This window comes from Quercus lobata, chromosome 9 (genome assembly GCF_001633185.2).
Source record: "Quercus lobata isolate SW786 chromosome 9, ValleyOak3.0 Primary Assembly, whole genome shotgun sequence".
Classification (NCBI taxonomy): domain Eukaryota; kingdom Viridiplantae; phylum Streptophyta; class Magnoliopsida; order Fagales; family Fagaceae; genus Quercus; species Quercus lobata.
The window spans coordinates 44,790,147-44,809,966 of record NC_044912.1 but is presented as its reverse complement, the minus strand read 5'-3'; the positions used below and the strand labels follow the sequence as shown (position 1 = coordinate 44,809,966).

The following is a 19,820-nucleotide window of genomic DNA, read 5'->3' as shown; positions in this document are numbered from 1 at the left end:
TATTCACTCAAGTTTATCTAAGTACAAGGTATTCTTTCTTTTCTTTTTTACTTCTCAGATTACATGCCCCCATGAACCCCATTTTCATGGGGGCCTTTCCCTTATATGGTCCTATTATTTTCAATCCTAGCCCTTCACTTGTTGATCATGTAAGTGATCTTTTGGATGCTTGTCCCATCAGAAACCTCCTAGAAACTTTGTGAGTAGTTGTGAACTAAGATATCTTTATTCAGGGGTCATTTCCACATAAATGTGGCCAGTTGATTAGGTTTAGAACATTTAATGTGATGGTAGTAGCCTTCTCCCCAGATATTTCTTCTTTTGTTGTTGGTTATCTTCCTTGAAACTTATCCATAAAAGGAAAGATTACCTTTTGTACAGCATTCTCAGGAAGGCTAGATTCCAACCTTTCACAATGCTGTCCCGAGGAAGCTTAACTCCTCGGGAACTACTACCAGCTTGTTGTTATACTTTCTCGTCCTCGGCTCATTGATCCTTAAACTTAATAAACCCTACGACCATCCTTGGGTTCCTAAGTATCCTCGAATGCGCCCCACGGCCCAATACTCCTGCTCGGCCTATTTATCCTCACACTTCCAATAATGTATCTTAATGGTAATGGATTGATTTTGGAATCTTGCTTGACTCAGGCAAGTAAGTGTTAAGAAACAATATGGTTTAATTTGTAACACCCTTAAACAATAGCTCTTTTTTTTCTTTTTTTTTTTCCTTTACAAAAAGTCAGAAAATAGATATGCAAACCCAGATTCCTCTTCATAGGAAAATTAGATAGTGCCATTGAGACAAGATTCTTAAGTCCGAACTCCAAATCTTCTTGTTTAATTTTTTGCGCTAGTGTATATTTGGAAATGTTTTTCGAACTACTTGGCTTTTCTTTTATATTTTTGCTGAACCGAAAAGTTTACTAACAAACGAAAAATACATGTCAGGTAGGCATCCATTCATATGATATAAGGGCCTGCAACAAGTTTTTGGGAGAAAAACATTCAACAAATTCCCAACATGATGGCTAAATGTTTGAAGAAAATCTTTCGAACTTAATTGTGATACAGCAATTGGGGAAAAACAAATCAAACGAATCTGTACAGCTTTGGTGGTAAGGAGCTAATTGAAGCATGCGTACTAGGCTCTTTCATGTTTGCCAGAGGTAGCATAAACATAAGCTGTTTAATATGAGAGCAGATCTAGTGGGCATAAATAATTTGATCACACAAGGAAATAGCAAAAATTGCATGAATGCACACACAAACCAAGGCCATTACTCAGTTGGGAGCTGGACACAATTCTGCAAGATGTTAAAATTAAATGCTGAAAGTATAAGTTCTCAAGTTGTAACTTCTGTTAGGTTCAAAGCAGTGCCCATAGAGCAGCAAACTAGCCCAAAGGGCATTAAGAAAAAATTTATCTGGCATTGTGTCCGGGACTTATAATCAGAAAAATATTGAAGCATTACATTTTGTCTTGGAAGTAGTAGGGTATATAGTTAATGCTAATAAGAATCCTAAAGGCTACAACTATTATCGAAAAAGCTAACTCTTGGATTGATCACACCCCCAAAATCGCTTGCATTGCATGGACTACGAAGTCTAAGAAAACAGTATATCCAAAATGATTTTATTAGTCGTTCAAATACTATGTTTTTGGCACTAGCTCAGCCCTAGAAGACAAGTCCCTACCTAGCTTCATCTGACTACGACTACAAATATGCAAGACAGCATCTATAAGCCAAGTAACAACAAACTATTGGATTCAACATTGCTGAGGGAATCATCAATTCCAATACATCAAAATGCTGACACAAGACTAACTTCGTGGGTTATCTCATATATGTTAAGAGCAAAGAAAGCACAGATGCTTGTTTCACACTCAAAAATTAACAAAGAGCTTCTCTTCAAATTTCATTTAAAAAGAAAAAGAAAAAGAAAAGAACTTTCCTCATTTTGAGTCTGATATTCAACTAGGCTACCATCTAAAGTCAACTAAGTCCTGATCTTAAGATATTGCACTTGCAAGGTAAGCGGGTGTTCCCTACCATCTGATAACTTTAACCCATTGGAGATGGGAGGCAATTTCCGTACGATTTCACGAATACCTGGCAAAACAAAAATTCACTTCCTAAATCAGTTGGCAATTTCGCATACTTCAATCAAATACAAAATGGCAAAGGTGGCTAGATTCATAAGACTGTTTCCAAATCAGATGAAATTCAATTCCGGCAAAAGAAATCAAATTGTGTGATTCCCTTTGCAAACAGGAATTCTTTAGGCAGTAATGATGTTTAAACTCTGCAACAATTAACAGTGATAACTGATGTGTGATTTATCCATTTAAATAGACTACTGTACATCAATATAAAATTATGCAGCTCTTTGCAACAACTAACATATCAATTTAAAATAGACAATGGGTGGCAGTACATCAAGATACAAATTCAGATTACCACACCTTTTCATAAAATCTAGATAAGATGGCCAATGAACACATAAAATGAAGGAGGGGTGGGGGGGAACCTCCATCACATACAAGATACTGTCCCACACGAGGAATCGCATTAAAAACAAACAAACAAACAAAAGAGATAGATCATAGATTGAAAAACTAAAAAGACAAATCAGGACTCTTCATTTCTTTAACCTATTCTGCTTTCTGGAAGCATAAAGAATGAAGCAAACACATTTAGGTGCAATAATACTAATATACCTGCCAGCGAGAAGGGCACAAGCATAAAAAAATCCCCTGTTGCTTATTACTTTTGTCATTTTCAAGTTTGAAAAAATGGTGGACATTCTCCTTTTAAGTTCTATGAGAGCCTTACAGTAAGACTAAACTTCAAAAATACTACTCCTAGCATGAGTCCAACAAATCCAGTCATCCCTAACCCTACCAATTTTATATGGGAATAGAGAAGGACAAGAAAATATTGTAAAATCTCCATCTCCCAATCATGGACTGATCTGGTAAAGAGTATGTCCCAATGAATAACTTTGTTATACCAACACATATAGGCTACCATGCAAGTCTCCTTATTTCAGGCTATTTGAAATGGTGCCAGAAAGACCTCCTTAAGGATCAGTGGATCACCTTCCCGAACCATGGATCAAGACCCACCTTAAACTTGATGACTTTAGAAACCTATTACACCCATTCCAAATACAAGTGGACCTTATAAAAATAGGAAATAAAAACTACTACAAAGGATAAATGTAGACCTAGAAAATCCAGATACTTCAGAAGCCCAGTAAGAGAGGACATGGGAGTTGATTTCCACTCATTAAAAGACTTTAACAATAAATATTTCAACTTGGCCACGTTTAGATCCTGCCTGTCAAAGCAATAAGCGTTCCTTTCTCTCCACAAAAACCCACATGAACACTGGGTATTGTGTTCCAACTTCCAAGTCCAACCCCCCCCTCCCAACTTTGCCCACCAAACCTCCCCTCCAAGAAAGACAACATTTCCTGCACCATTTTTTTTTCTTTCCTTTTCCCATTTCTTTTTATTCTCACTGTACTTCTTCTGTCATTACTTCTTTTTTTTTTTTTTTTTTTTAATATAAGAGAAAAAAAGAGTTGTAGAGCTATTCTGAGTTCTTTTTAGCACTACAACAGAGACACACACAAGAAAACAGGGTTATGTTGGCCAATGATGGTTTTATTTGTGGACTGTGTGCAACAAGCATCCACAAACAATTATCAAATACAAATATAATATATAACAGCCACAACCATAAAAGGATCATATAAATCCGGGGCAGAAAACTATGGTTTTCAAAATACTAACATGCCTATTGCTACAAGTAAAAGCATGACAAGGATTTCAATTCATCCATACCTGTAATGACATCACTTCTTATTCTCATAGTACCATCTTCTTAGTAAGATACCACATTTCTTCCATCTAGTAAAGCAAGGCTCTCCATGTAAGTAGCTACCTCTAAATGATAATTCACTTGAGTGCTAATCTCCTTCTCATGAAGAGTTTTGAGGTCAATTAAAAGATACTTATGTTTCCTTTTTAATTTACTGTTGGTAGAGACCAGCCAAGACCCCTTTTGAACTAGAAGTAAGCCATACTTGGTGAAACCAATGAAATCAAGAAGATTTTCAATTGATAGAACACAAAATTTATCCCAGGAATCAATCACACCATACTCCCTCATCACCCAAATGGAGCATAGCGTGCTATGCGGCTGGGCACCACTTCTATATTCAATCAAAGCCAGCTTCCCCTTCAATGATGTAACGAATTTCATAAAACAACTTCCTTCAACATCAGGCAGTGGTAGCTGTTTGAGTTTCTCACTATTGACATCAAACGACAAAAGCATATCAGCAGAAAGCCTCGCGTGTCCACCTACATCTTCTACAATTTTTAACATCCAATGCAAATGTCCACAAACAAATGGTAATGCCGTAGAATTATTCACATTGTAGTAACAAACAGTGGGTCTCAACTCGATTCCAAGTTCAACTCTTTTCCATGAATCCGAACTTAATGAGTACACCCCAACCTCAGGGGGAGGCTTAGTCTTGGCAAATGCCTGTGGAATCCCAACAACCTTGAAGTCATTATTCTGGGAATCACACCCAATTCCGAATGTCATAATAGGTAACTGGGTATCGGGCAACCTCTTAAATTTTCTAATACTGGGGTTCCACAAGTAAAAAACATTAGACCATGCTGCAGTATTATAACTGAAACACAATATTCCATTACATGAACCCACAAAGTGGGGAAACCCAGATTGATGGGTGAAGGGAAATCTAAAGTCGAATATGGTTTCATAGGTGCGGTCGCAAGCGAGAGTACAGACTTGACCGCTAGAACGTGAAGAACCAGGAATAGAAGATGAAGGTTCGGGAATATTCCTAGGAATGTGTATGACATAACCACCTTGATGATTGTGATTAGGGAGGTGGGTAGAGATGAAATTGGGGTTGGCTATGGAAGAGTACCAAGGTTTGCAGACGCACCTGAATCTTAGGAGTGATTTCACAGGTAGCCTTGCTAGGATGTCCAACACGGTTTCGTCTGGGAGATCATCCTTCGTCCTACGTCGGAGGATCGCTCCTCGTTCTTGGGACATCATTCAACGAAAGAGAGACTGAGAGAGAGAATGTGTGTGTGTGTGTGTGTTTTTTTTTATGTTGACAAGAGACAGAGAGCGTGTGTGTGTTAATTGTTAAACAGTATAATATCAGTCAACTAATTAAGCTGCTTTTTCTTTTTCTTTTTTTCCTTTTTCTTTTTTTTTTTTCCATTAAACCTGAGCTCACTAACTTGCGCCCTTTAATAATTAGGGCAATTATATTTTACCATTATAAATTATATTCACGCATTTTATACCATAAATTATGACATTTATTATACTTTATATCATGATCTTAAGTTTGATGTTAACATAGGTGAAAATTCAGGACTGGCTCAACATATTTGAGGGTCTTAGACAAAAATGTTAAATGAAGTCTTTTTATATTTAAATATTAATCAAATAATATATATATTGAATTTTTTTATTTAAAATTTATTTTTCTTACTTTTGGAGATGTAAAATTACTAATTAAGCTTTTGTATTTAAGTTTTTCTAACATTTTTTTTTTAATTAATAATATAGTTAATTCACTTAATTTTTCTTATGATATAATAGAACAATAGAACCTGATTATTATAATTTTTCTAAAGTCATGACCACTTTAAAATCTAAAACTACATAAATAAAAATTAATTTAATACATAATTCAATAAATAAATGTCACTATAATACAAATAAGTTAATATGATACACATAAAATTATTAATTGATATAATAATTTATAATAATAGATAAAGTTAGAAGCCGCGTTCATATAAAAAAATAAAAATAAATAAAAAGTGAGAAACCGTGTTAAGTAATGACTGTGGGCTGCACTGCACAGTTGTGCACTGTGCAACCTGTGCAGTGCAGATGTGACTCATGTGAGCAGGCCAGCAGGGCCTGTACTATCATCCTATGGCTAAGTTTTAAAGCAAAAAAACGTGTCCTAAGCAGAAAAGGGTCCTAGCAAAAAAAATGTGTCCCATGATGGGACTCCCATCAATGAAATAAACTAAAAATATATATAATTTAAGTTAGAAAGGAAAGAAATGAAAAATATATAGTAGATTCAATTATTTGGAGCTTTGATCTCATCTTGAATTGTTTTCCTATTGTTTAGAGATTAGTTTATTAAAATGTTTTATTATAGTTTTTGTTGAGTAAATCTTCATGTAAAATTTTGAGCAAATTACAACTTACTTATTTATGGTTTGGCCCAAATTTAAGTTGTCTACCTGTAGTTTGAAATTTGACAACTTACTCACTTGTGATTTGGCTTGAATTTAAGTTTTCTACTTGTAGTTTGAAATTTAACACTTTACTCACTTGAATTTTGCTTCGTTAGGCTTCCGTAACCCACCTCTCTGTTTGTAATTAAAAAAACACATTTTAATTTGAAAACATAACATAAGACAGATAAAAAAGTTAGGGTTATGAATATTATGAAATTTCAAAGGTAAATGAAGAAGCTTGAGTGCATTAGACTTGAAGTTCAATCTCCGTCTATATCAAAAGCTTATTGGTATCTTGGTATGAAGATAAAGAACATAATCATCAGAAATGGACGCGGTACTCTAAGGAGAGTACTTGAGCCCAAAATAATAAGGTGAATAAATTATTATTTTGGGCCATAATAATCTAATTTGTTTGTTTTCCTTTTTTTTTTTTTTTTTAGTTTATATGTATTGCAAGTTTGGAATTTATAAAAGGTCAATGAGGGGTTTTGGAGGAACGTGAGTTGATTATTGGGCAGATGGTGGATTTTGTTTGTTTGTTTATTTTTAATTTTTTGGGTTTTTCCTTTTTGCCAAATTAAATATTTGGGTTAAATTTTTACTGGATTAGCTTAAAAATTTGAGTAGCCCATTCTAAATTTTTTAGATATTTTCAATTTTTTTTTAAAACTTTTTTTTCAAAATTTTTGGGGCCTCAGTCCTCAAGTGGCTTCGCCACTGCCAATGAGTTGTGGAGAGAAAACTGAGCGAAGGGGCAGAGTATCGGGTTTGAGAGAGAGAGAGAGAGAGAGAGAGAGAGAGAGAAGAGAGAGAGAGAGAGAGAGAGAGAGAGAGAGAGAGAGAGAGAGAGAGAGAGAGAGAGAGAGAGAGAGAGAGAGCGCATTTGTAAAAGGAGTCTCGTATATATTTAATTGAAAGAAATAAATCAAATTTAAAAATTATAATAAAAAATGTTGAAGTGTAAAATTGTGGAGAAATCAATCAAAAGTCAGAGGCTTTTGTTTATATATATATATATATATATATGATCTAGAATTTAATTGGTTTATAGGCTCTTCGATTTTTGCATTGAATAATTTACTTGCCACAAAAATTAAAAACTTAGATGGACACAGCAAAAAATTGGACTCTAATTGAAATCCAATTTTGAATCTAATTATATTTGGACTCTTTGATTTGTACACTCAATAATTCACTTGACACACAATTAAAAATTAAATGGGACACGTGGCGCAAAATTGAGAATTCAATTAAAATCTAATTGGATTTTCTCTAAAGTTAACTAATAATATATATATATAAATATATATATATATATATATATGTATATATATATGAGAATATACACCAGAGTTTTATTTTTTACTTATTTATAAAAAGTTTCTTTTATAAATATCATGTCATTGTTAAGTAACACACATGTAGGGACACGATTTTTACGACCCAAGGAAGACATTGGGCTTGTGTGTAAAGGGTCCAAACAATATGATTTGTAGAGAGTGGGTTTGGAAAAGGCTAGACCTTGGTCGTTGGGCAACGGTTTTGTCAGGATTTCCATGGAAGCCCATCCGAAGATGGGTTTGGCCTGAGTGGCTAAGCCTTACACGGATGGGATGTGAAGATCTATCTCCTCGGAATTGGTCCGAGGAGCGTCTCGTCCTCACCATCCTCATTTTTATGAGTTCGTTCTCCCCCTTCTCTCTGGTTCCTGGGAAGCCCCCCCTTTGTCAATGCGACGAGCTTCCCTTTTATACTAGTATTTCCTTCCCACTCTTCACCCACGTGTCCGTTTCTCATTATTCAGGGTGGTTACTTGTCTTGTCAATCCTCACATCAGAGTGGTTGGGAAAAACTGGACAGCATAGTATCAGTATGGGTTTGTCAGGCGATGGGCTCCACATTAAAGCGTTGGCAGCTTTCTCCCTTGTGCTTATCTTGTATTGAATTTGTCCTTTTCTTCAGGCCTCTCCGCAAGATGTTGGGCGCAAAGTCGTCCTCGGCCACATCCTTGGACCTTCGAGGAGCTTTCATTGCGCGTCTTTAGCAGTAAGACTCCTCGGCCTGGGCTTGGGCTTCTAATACTAAGTGAGCTGGGACCTCAGATTTCGGGCCCCACAACACAATTTAGAAAATATCATATTTTATTTTGAAAAGCTGTTTATTTTGGACATTGATTATTAAAAAATAGGTCTAAGCATCCATAAATTATGCCAAATGCATTGATATACTTTGGTTTTACTCTTTTCACACTTATGAATATTTATCATACATGTTTATATTTTTAAATATATGTTTTTAATTTTTGGTAATTGAATTATCTTGATATGTACTTTATTATTTGATATTTAAAAATTTTATTTATTACAGAATACCTCAATCATTTATCTTTTATTTTATTTGCATGCGATTATGTAAATGTCTAAATTGTTTTTTTGATGCCATTGTATTTAAATGATGTTATATATATATATATATATATATATATCAATTTACATGCCACGTCATTTCAACAACTCCACAAATTTTAACGTCGTTAACCCGTCCTCTGTTCAAATTTCAAATTTCATTTGGGAATTGAATTGGCGGGTCAGCGAGAGCTTTCACAAGGTCAAAGCTTTCAAATTTCATTATTTTTGCGAATTCTCTCTCTCTTTCGCTTTTCCTGTTTTTCTTTCCCTCTGAGATATGGAGCTCCCTGTTCATCATCGTCAGTCATCACTACGACTAGCTATCTCATTAGCTTTTATTTTTTGAAGATTTCACAAGACAACACTTCAGCTTTGTCTCTATTTCATTTGTCCCTGCTCATATGGCTATCTCACTGCCATTGTCATCATATGAATTTTGGTTTTTGACCTTGAATGCGAGCCACCCACGTGATAAATCTTTTAGTTATTTTACTTGATAAATTTGAAGTCTTTTAGTTTTTTTTTTTCTTCTTAGCTCAGTATTATCTGGGTTAAGTTCTTGTTGGGTTTCTTTTGTTTAATATTAATTGGATCAAGCTTTAATCGTGTTCCTTTAGTGGCACTTTGTTGGAGTCTTAGGTACTGTAAAACATGAAAATGGATTTCAGATTTGATTTATAATTTAACTTTGTCGATTATTAAATATGAGGAATAGTTTTAGCTTTTGCTTCCCATATATATATAAAAGTTTTAGTCTTTGTTGGATTTGATCCGATTAGAAATCTTTTGGAAGTGGTTGGGATCAAAATTGCTAGATTTAGGCAAAGCATCAATCTTCCACAGTTTTTTTTTTTTTTGGGTGGCATTGAAAGTTAAAATGCTTCATAGAGTTTTGGTTTGTCTAAACTTGTTATGGCTATGTATCCATGTTTATGCGGTACATTAAAAAAAAAAAAAAATTGTGAAATCCAGTGTATTGAATAATTTATTTCTCAAGCTGAAATAAGTTTATGAATTTTTTTTTCGTCCTATATCATGTAAAAAAAATTACAATATTTCACTTTTCTTTGTCATTTTAGTTTTGATTGCGTTTTATTCTATAGATCTTCTTAGAGACTAGTTTTTACTCTCTAATGCTATGAGGAACACAATGGATTAATTTGCAAACCCATTTGATGTCATAATACCACCCTGGTTATTTAACTTTGTGAAGTGCAACTTCTCTTTGTTTCGTGATTTTGATAGACTTGATGTTGGAGGCTTCAACATGGTTGCAGCTACTGCACTATACCCTCTTAATCTATTAAGTGCAGTTGTTGGACTAAGTGGCTCGCTTCTGTTATGATTCAAACAAGCCTAATTGGCATTCAACAAGGGACTCTAGGATAGCTAAGAATGATGAGGATAAACAACATCAATTTTAGTAATGAATAGTGTAAATATCTTGCAGCAACAACAGAATGGACAGATGACTAGCAAGGTCAATAAGCATGAGTGTTAGTTATCCAAGAGAGTTGTTAGAGCATTCACATCCCAAATGCCTAATGTAAGCATTTTTTAGCATTTAAGCCCAAAATATCCACTCCATTAGAAATTGTAAAAGCCAAGTATTGCAAAAAAATTTGCAATACTGCTATAGTGCAATTCTACATGTAGAATTGCACTGTAGCTGAATGGTAAACTCTCATATTATTATTTAATTCTCTTTCTCTCTCCTACTTTTTATTAAATGCACTGTAGCTAATATGTTGTACTGTAGATGATGGTGATTTTAGGATATATTATGTTATTGTGTAGAAATATTATTTTAATTTGTTGTATTGTAAAATAAAAGTTGGGGTATTGTAAAATGGTATTGTATAATTAATAAAATAGTTTTTTGGAATGGTAAAGTAGAATAGAATGACATTTTGGGGTGTGAATGCTCTAACAAAGCTGTCCACAAAAATAAATAATAATGGTAGGCTCAGAATATTTTTACAATAAAATTAAAATGACAAATTATTACTAATAATTGAAAAAATAATATAAGTTGCAGACCTAAGTTACAATTATTAACAGCTTGTCATTCGGTGAAAATGTTGTCAAGATTCTCTTTGTCACTTAGCAATAATGCCTAGTATCACACACAAACATTGACACTTTGACAAGATTCTCTCTGTCACTTTACAATAGCAATAATGCTAGTATCACATATAAAAAAAAAAAAAAACACACTTTTAGAGCATTTACATTCAATATCTTCAGACTATTATATTTTACCATCTTAAAAACTATTTTATCTATCATATCATATCATTTTATAATACATCCAATATTTCAACTTTTATTTTACAATACAACAAATTAAAATAATATAAATTATACAATAAAATAATAAATAAATTATCTTTCTTTCTCATTTCCGTCCCTGCCTCTCCCTCAGTTTCTCAACAACTAAACAAACAATCACCACCACCATGCCCATCACGCAACCACTGCCCTTTCCCCACCAAAATACCATTGGAACTAAAAACCCAAAAAAAAAAAAAAAACAAAAAAACAAAAAACAAAACCCACCAAGTACCCACTAAAAACCTAGCAAACCCATAGCAACACAATCAATCAATCCAAACACCAGTTACAACCACGATGAGAATCAAAGGACAGAATCACCAAACCCACCAAACATTGGCCACCAAACCCAGAAATCGGCCACCATGCCACCACCACCAAACATCGGTCTCTATGTCAGTCTCCACGCCGGTCTCCACACCGGTCTCCTCCGCGCTAACCTCCATGCCACCATGCCGATCTCAACTGTGCCACCAGCCTCACCACCACGCTGATATGAAAGAAACTGATTGGAATGTGACTATTGGAATAGAGAGAGAGGGGCCAGAAAAACCAAAAGAAACCAAATGTCGGTCTCCACGCCGATTCCCATCGCACACTTACCTCCTTGCCACCATGCCAATCTCAACCGCGCCACCAACCTCGCCAACACGCTGATCTCAAACACACGAGTGAGGACTGAGGCTACACTGCTACAGAGAGAACCAGAGAAATGAGAGAGAGATAGACGTGAAAGACGCAGAGAAATGAAAGAGAGAGATGGGAGACGGAGAGACAAAGTAGGAGACAACTAATGAAGGACAGAGAATAAATTAGTAAAAAATATATACAAGCCTACTATAGTACCATATTACATATGGTATTGTAGTAGTATTGTAAAAAAATTTACAATTAGAAGCCCGAATAAAGCATGATTTTTGTGCTTTGATGGTAAAATATGCCAACATATGACATATGGCAGTGCAGGTACTAATGCTCTCACGTTGAACCACCATGTGAATATATATATAATTCGCTCCTAATATATATATTCACATGGTGGTTCAACGTAGAATTATATGCTCTCAAGTTACATGCTCTCAAGAATTATATTTTTACTCTTGTAGAATTATATGCTCTCACGTTGAACCGCCATCTCTATTTTTTTGACCGTTAGATCTTTTGGAAATCTATGCTCTCACGTTGAACCACCATGTTAATTAGGAGAGAGTTAATAGAGATGCTATTAATTAGGTAAGTATTTAATGATGAGTTGAAAAAATTGTGTTTTCTTTTTGACTGTTAGATTTTTTGGAAATCTATGGCTTAAAAAATGTGTAACTCTTGTAGAGTTACACCAGGTGTAACTTGAACTCATCTCATATAAATATATATATATATATATATATATATAAAATAAGTTAAATGAACTGGATCTTTAGATTATTTGCACCCACAACTGGCTACCGTGTAACAGAAATTCAACTTGGGCTTGGGTTGTCTTATTCACCTCTGGCTCTGGACTTGCTTGCTCAAAAACTCTCCACTAAAAATGTGGACCAACAATCTCTGAAAATTCACTTTCAAGAATCGTTTCTTTTTATGAGCAAATGGAATCGAGTAGATAATTTGAGAAAACTGATGGGGAAAAAAAATCCTCTGGCTATAAATTCCATACTGCTTTGGTGTCAACAAAATTAAAAATTCACCACAATAAAACCAAGTAGTTGCACACTTGCACTTGCACGTTTAAAACTGGCTTACAATTGCCTAGCTTTATTCTATTTTTTTTTTAAAGCCCTTAATTCTCAGAATTCAAAGCAACCTAATCACTTTTCCAAGAAAATATAGGATAAAAACGAAAAAAAAAATTGCAAACCTATTTTTCATGATTTGGCTTTCAAATGTGAACCCACCTTTAACCATCCATTTGGAGAGAGAGATTTTTTTTTTTTTAATTGACAAGATAAGTGAACACATCAATGAGGTAACCACTTGTGTTACATCCTCTTGCCTACTCGCTATCTCTCTCACCATTTTCCTGCACAACTAGAGTTTTTTCTCGGCAAAATGGTGAGTCTCTGACCAACACAATAAAACCTTCTAGACGGTATTGTATTTTGTTAAGTTAAAAGGCGTATTTTGGCTAACCAGAATATGTGCAATTGAGCTATCTTCTCATGCACAATATTAAACATAAAAAAGAAACATACACTGATACACAACAAAGAACTATTCATGCCAAGCTGATCATTGTGGCAATCAGGAAAGGTCACGCTCCAATCTTGAGCAGAATTGGCAGAGGCAGAAGTCAAGACCAGAGCCGCTCTGCTCCTGCCTCAGCTACTGAGTGCTAAGAATACAACCTCTTCACTCCTTCCAAGCATGAAATCATGCATCAAGGCAGACCAATACATCCCAAGCACCACACTATCTCCACACCTTGTGAAATTAGCGACAAATAGCCCTTTTGGATTCTAATACCTTACTTCTAACCCAAGCAAGAAATCATGCAAGCTCAACCGCAAGGTAAACACAAATACATAAATAACAAACTGAAAGAATCTTTTGTTTTTTTTTTTTTTTCTCCCACTACCTTACTTGGTTATTTCCTCACCAAATTATCAACGGCAATAACAACATCCAATTCTTCACATAAACATAACAAATATTTATACTGCAAGAGCTTATTCTACTCGCAATTATCAATAACCTTAGCAGTGAAAATTCTAGTGACACACCAACATGATAATAAAACAAAAGGCTAATCTTCAGTAACCTACTAATCTTATTCAGTTTCTAGTACAAGAAAATCCAAAGATTGGACCACCCCAAAATTATTCACTATTCAATTAATTAAATAAAATCTTGTTACTTATTTTCAAATTTCTTAGACCCAAAAAATCCCAAGATGGCAGTAGCTCAAAATTAGTCATTGTAATTAAAAATGAAAAAAAAAAAAAAAAAAAAAAAAAAGATACTCGGAATATGTTCTGAACATTTTTTTTTTTTTTTTTTGTTAACAGAAGACATGTTAAGTGGAAAATTTTGCTATCTAATAATATAATCATAAGAGAGTGACCACTAATGAATACTGTTAAGATGGAAACAATTGCTTACCCTGACATTGTCGAGGCAAAAAAATTTGTTCAAGTTCCGGAATAACACCAATAAGCATATCAGATCCCAAGTAATAACAGTTTACATTAATATTTATATAAAAAGAATAAGTAATAACAGCTTACAAAGACTGACACAGAGAGAGAGCTTCAAAAACTACCATGGTTCAATTATAGCTTTTTAGGATAGAGCTCTCATTTTGCAATTAAGAGTGTACAGGCATAGATTTTTACGAAACCATGATCTCTGGATATTATTGCCTATCTACAAACAAGAGATCACTTACTTTCTAAACAAGTCCACACATGCAACAAACAAGTTCAAAGGATTTACAAATTTCATCATTTATCTTGCAGCCATGTACTACAATAGAAGTCATTATTGTGCATCACAAGACAACATTATAATATATTTTGAAGTACTAAGTTTTTTGGAAAGACACATAACTGCACAATGTACCCATATAATTTTGAAGTAAAAACAGGCTATAACTTAGTACACAGACACAAAGTGACAACACCTCCATGAATTTTGAGAGTTCTTTTAAAATGAAGAAACATATGGAAATTAGCAGACACAAATAAGTTGATTACCTTTTTATAATTATCAGTCAGCACCTTGATAAACAAATGTGTGTACACATTGATACGAGGCTGCAAAAGGAGGGGGGGGGGGGGGGGGGGGGGGAAGCAAAAAGCAAAACAAAACATTTAGAGTAGCAAAAAGACTGAAAAGAAACAATGATATCACTTGCACCAATATACACACCATTGACAAATAAAATCATATACATAATCAACAAATAAAACCACCCAAATTCATTAAGGACAATTACCAGATTTGGATCTAATTTTATGGCCATAGGAAATAGAGTTATTCATATGTTCAATCATCAGAGATTTTCTGCAGTTAGCTATAAAACACAAAGCAGCACCTATCATGTGGAATCGCCAAGTCAATTTTATTTTATTTTTATTTTTTTGTGGATAATTAACGAAAATTTTATTGAAAACAAAAATAGGCCCAAGTACACTAGAAATGTACTATGGGAGAAATACAATCAAGAAACCAAATTACAATGTTCATCAGATCAGAAATAGACAAACAAGAAAATGTTTGTAAAGCTAAACTCCACTCGAGAATAGAGTGTTCACATCCCTCAAAACGTCTAGCATTCCATTCCCTCCAAATACACCACATTATACAATGTGGCACAAACCTCGACAAAGCTTTATTATGATGTAGGCTGAAACTTCCCTGCCATGACGATAACACCACAGTGACCCTTTGCTGCATAACCCAATGAAGTCCAAACAAGCTAAACACCATTGTCACAACTCATTTGCTATAGGGCAATGAAGAAGGAGATGATCAACCAATTCCTAACACTATTTGCACGTACAACACCAATCTATAGCCATAATTTTCCTCCTCCTCAGGTTATCTATATAGATAAAATCTTACCCAAGGCAACATACCAAGAAAAATAATGCCACCCTAGGAGGTACTTTCACTTGCCACACCATTTTCTAAGGGAATGACATGACATAAATGGAAACACCAAAAAAAAAAAAAAAAAAAATGTAGAATCCAACCCATTACTCAAAACTACTTAAATGGAAATCCAAACCAGTTGGAGGAAAACACACCAATTGAAGACTAACCAACAATCAGCTTGCTCTCTTTGCTTTGCTCCCTTGATTTCTCTCTCTCTCTCTCTCTCTCTGTGTTTTCCCTCTCTCTCCCTTTGCCTCGCTAAAACGATGACTATTTAGGTAGTAGAAGTAGTAGATGTCATTCACTCGTTCATGCTAGTTCATGCCGTTTAAAGCTTTTGAGGTCGTTTTCTCAAACAAAACTCTCCTTTTTATTTTATTTTTTATAGGCTCGTTTTTATATATAAAACTTTTTTTTTTATTATAATCTTTTATATATATAACTTAGATTTCCAGTTATACTGACATTATTTTACATTACATCCAAAAGGGAAAACAAAAATCTCCTGTTTTTTTTCCCTGAAAATGAAAGTTTTTTTTTTGTTTTTTTATTATTTTAATTTAATTTATTTGGCACAACTTGGTATAATAATCATAGGCATTATTAGTTCTTGCAATATATAATAATAAGTATGAACATAATTACTTCTTGTAAGATGATGGTGACATAATTTTCAACATTCCATTCTTTTTGTTTAATAATGGAGTTTACTGAAAGGATACATGATAAAATCAGTTGTTACAAGGAAAAGGTAGAAACCAGGGTTGAGTACTATGCAGTTAAGCTTACAATAGACCTGAAAAATCATGACATAATCCTTGAGGGAGTTAGTTCTATAGTTACAAAGGAATTGATAGACCTGAAATTATGATGATTCTAGCTTTTGGCATCTGCTGCAGGGAACAAAGAGTATGTTTTTAAATTTCAGGTCTATTACAGTGTCACAATCACGAAAGTTTTGCAACAAGGTAGCTCATCAATTGGCTCAATCGGCTAAAGAATTGGATCAAGATTTGGTATGGACCGAGGATGATAGACTTTATCAATATTAGTTGTTGGGTATACACATGTAAATGAAGTTTCACATTGAATAATGATGAAAATAATAAGTAGTTAATATAACATAGTTGAAATTATATCCATTGAGCTTAGGCATTTTGGGTTAAGTATGTCTCTATATATTATATTAATTACGGAAAAAGTTTTCATATATATTATGTGTTATATACCTATCATTCAATTGGTAGACTTCAATCACAATGGTCAAAAAGTTGTTCATATTATGGTTAAAGCATGAATAAAAATGTCGAATTTTGGACATAAAAAAAGTATATGTTTCTTAAAAATGTAGATTTATTTATTTATTATTATTACTTAATTATGAAGAAAATTTAGAAAATACTTCATGGAAGAATTGCAATTTTTTTTATACCCAAAAAATTAGAAGAATAAGCCCAGCCCAAAAAACCAAGCCATGGGCTTCGCATAAGTATAGAGGTCCCATGGTTCTGTGACACACCTTTGCAAAAAGGAAGAGAAGTCATGAAGATTGAGGCCAAAAGCCCAACAATAAAAGAAAGAAGGAAAAAACACCTTGAACAAGATGTAAAATGACCCAACAAAAGGGTGTGAGGAAGGAGGTCCTCAAATGAGACCAGCCCATCAAGAGGGGGAGCCCAAGAAGGGTTTACTAGGGAAACGACCACAAATGATTGAGTTCCCTAGGGAGACAGGATCGAAAGGGACGAATGATCCCACGAAGCCTTGGGGACCTAGGCTGAAAACCAACTAATCCATGAGGGAGAGGCTCGAGGAACCACGACCAGGAGGAAATAACAATGGAAAGAGAATGCCCAATGCACTTTAGAAGTTCACCAAAATCAAAGAAGGACCTATAACATTTTCAAAAAAGAGGCTCAGAGCATAGAGTCCCTATCAGATTAGGGAAACCTTCGAAATGTCCCTCTCCCAGCCTTGAAAAAAGACCCATCCTCGTTGACCTCAACCAATGTTTAAATTGCTTAGGAAAATTAAAGGCATCTCTTATGAAAGGAAAACAACCCGAAGCACTTTCAAGAACAAGTTCCCAAGAAGGAGAAACAAGAGCAAGAAAAGAAAGAACCGCATAGAGCAAGACCAAGGCAAAGTGAAAATATTGTAATTTTGAGGTCCTCTAAAACTAGTATAAAAGGGGAAGGGATCAGCCATGGAAGAACAACAAGAAATAGTGTATATATATATATATATATAGAAAAGTAATAATAATAGAGAAAATTAGCAATCACAATGGAAGTATAAAAGTTAGGTCGAGTTCCTTGAAAATAGTATTCGCAAGGAGTCATTGCTTGTAGTATTATTTAGGCTTTGCTTGGGAGGAGGGAATAGAATGGAATGGAATGAAATGAAAAGAATATTTTTAGAATATTCTTCCTTCCCTCTTGCTTGGGAGTTTTAACGGAGGGAATGGACTTTCCATTCCCTTGTTTGCGAGTTTAGGTGGGAGGGAATGGAATGGTTAAGAGGGAATACTCATTTCCTCATAAGCCCTCAAAATCTCAAATTTTTGTTCCTCCCAAATTGAGGGGAATAGGAAGGAATGGATTTAGGTTTAATGAAAATTGTATTGAAATTCCTAAATTACCCCTTGAATCTTAGCCCTGTGTATTCTCAACCAAACCAGCCGTACCAATATTTTTGCACTCTCTTTGTTGCTCCTTTCTCACGCTGCTGCTAATCACAACCAGCCGTACCAATATTTTTGCTATCTCTTTGCTGCTCCTTTCTCACGCTACTGCTAATCCCAACTGTGAGTTTTTCAATTGTTTTGATTTCATTGATCTATTTACTATTAAAAAGTTTTTCAATTGTTTTGCTTTCATTGTTTCAATTGTTTTGTTTTGCTTTTTTTTTTTTTCCTTTCATTCCCCTGTATTCAGTACGCTGGAACAGGGTACATACTCTGTAAATTACGTGAAACAACCATGTTATATGACTAGATCGTAGTGGTGGCTTGCCGAACACTTGTCTGAACAGGTTTAAATTGCTTATTTGCTTATTGCCGAACACCTGTATATATCAACAAACACAGCACAGAAAAAAAAAAATATATATATATATATATACTCCCATTGTTTGAATCTCCCCAGTTTACCCGTTTATGTTGAGCTAGGCATAAAAGCATGTAGACACAACCAGCATTTAAAGCTATAGGTTTAACATTCCATCAGAAGAGTCATGCTCAATCGCTGAAGCAAAATCCGATACTGAAAAATAGGAAAAGTTTGTACATGTAATGAAAATCAATTTGCTTCATCTAGTTTTATGTTGCCGTTGCTATCACTGTAGAGTTCAAAGTAACGAAATAATAGTCAAGTATCAGGAGTGTTGGGCTATCACTAATCACTAATAACTTTTGCATGTTTCATCTTTTAGCATTAAAAAAGATTCCACTTTTCCCATTTCATTTCCTTTATTTGCTTCATCACTGACCCTTTCAGCATTCAGACTCTCAATTGGCCTAGTCTGGGAAGATCCTTTAGACTAGTGTAAATAAAAATGCGTTTTTTTTTTTTTTTTTAATTTTATAAATTAATTTTATTTTTATATATAATCTTCAAATGGGTGTGATTCAATTTTTAAACTTGGGCTTTTGCTTAATACCTTCCCCCAGTTACACATTCTTTACTTTTAGTTTTAGGTTCACGCACTTCTATATTTAAAAAGATGTGTGTGTATCTTACATAGATTACAGTACAAATACGAATTTGTTGAGTTTGTGTTTTGTCTGTTTATTGCTTCTTGTTATTGTTGTTTGATGGGGGCATATTACAAGTTTATTGCCCCTTCTTAAACCTTAGTATGCGGATTAGTATTCCTAAGCAGAACACCTGCACCTGCACCTGCACCTGCATGCATGTGACTTTCTTTCTTAATGAGTTAGGCCCCAAGGGAAGAGGAAGTTTAGATTTGAACTAGTGGCCTTTGCTTCATGAAATTTGGCCCCAGCCGATTGTGCTACCCCTTAGGATTATATTTGTGACATTTTTTAATAATTAATAGGCTTACATTCATGCATTCTTGCATGACTTACATGACTTACATTCATGCATTCTTCGTTAAGGATAATTGATAGGAACTCATTCAGGATAATTG

The 19,820-nt window shown here is 34.4% G+C and overlaps 1 protein-coding gene across 1 annotated transcript; it reads right to left on the bottom strand.

Moving 5' to 3' along the window:
* Window positions 1–1,740: 1,740 nt before the first annotated feature.
* On the bottom strand, window positions 1,741–5,188 carry LOC115958920 (F-box/kelch-repeat protein At3g23880-like). The gene is made up of 2 exons (XM_031077184.1): window positions 3,853–5,188; window positions 1,741–2,113 (listed from the first exon to the last, which is right to left on the bottom strand). The coding sequence occupies exon 1, from the start codon at window positions 5,108–5,110 to the stop codon at window positions 3,893–3,895; it is 1,218 nt and encodes a 405-aa protein (XP_030933044.1). The 5' UTR covers window positions 5,111–5,188; the 3' UTR covers window positions 1,741–2,113; window positions 3,853–3,892.
* Between the last annotated feature and the right edge of the window lie 14,632 nt (window positions 5,189–19,820).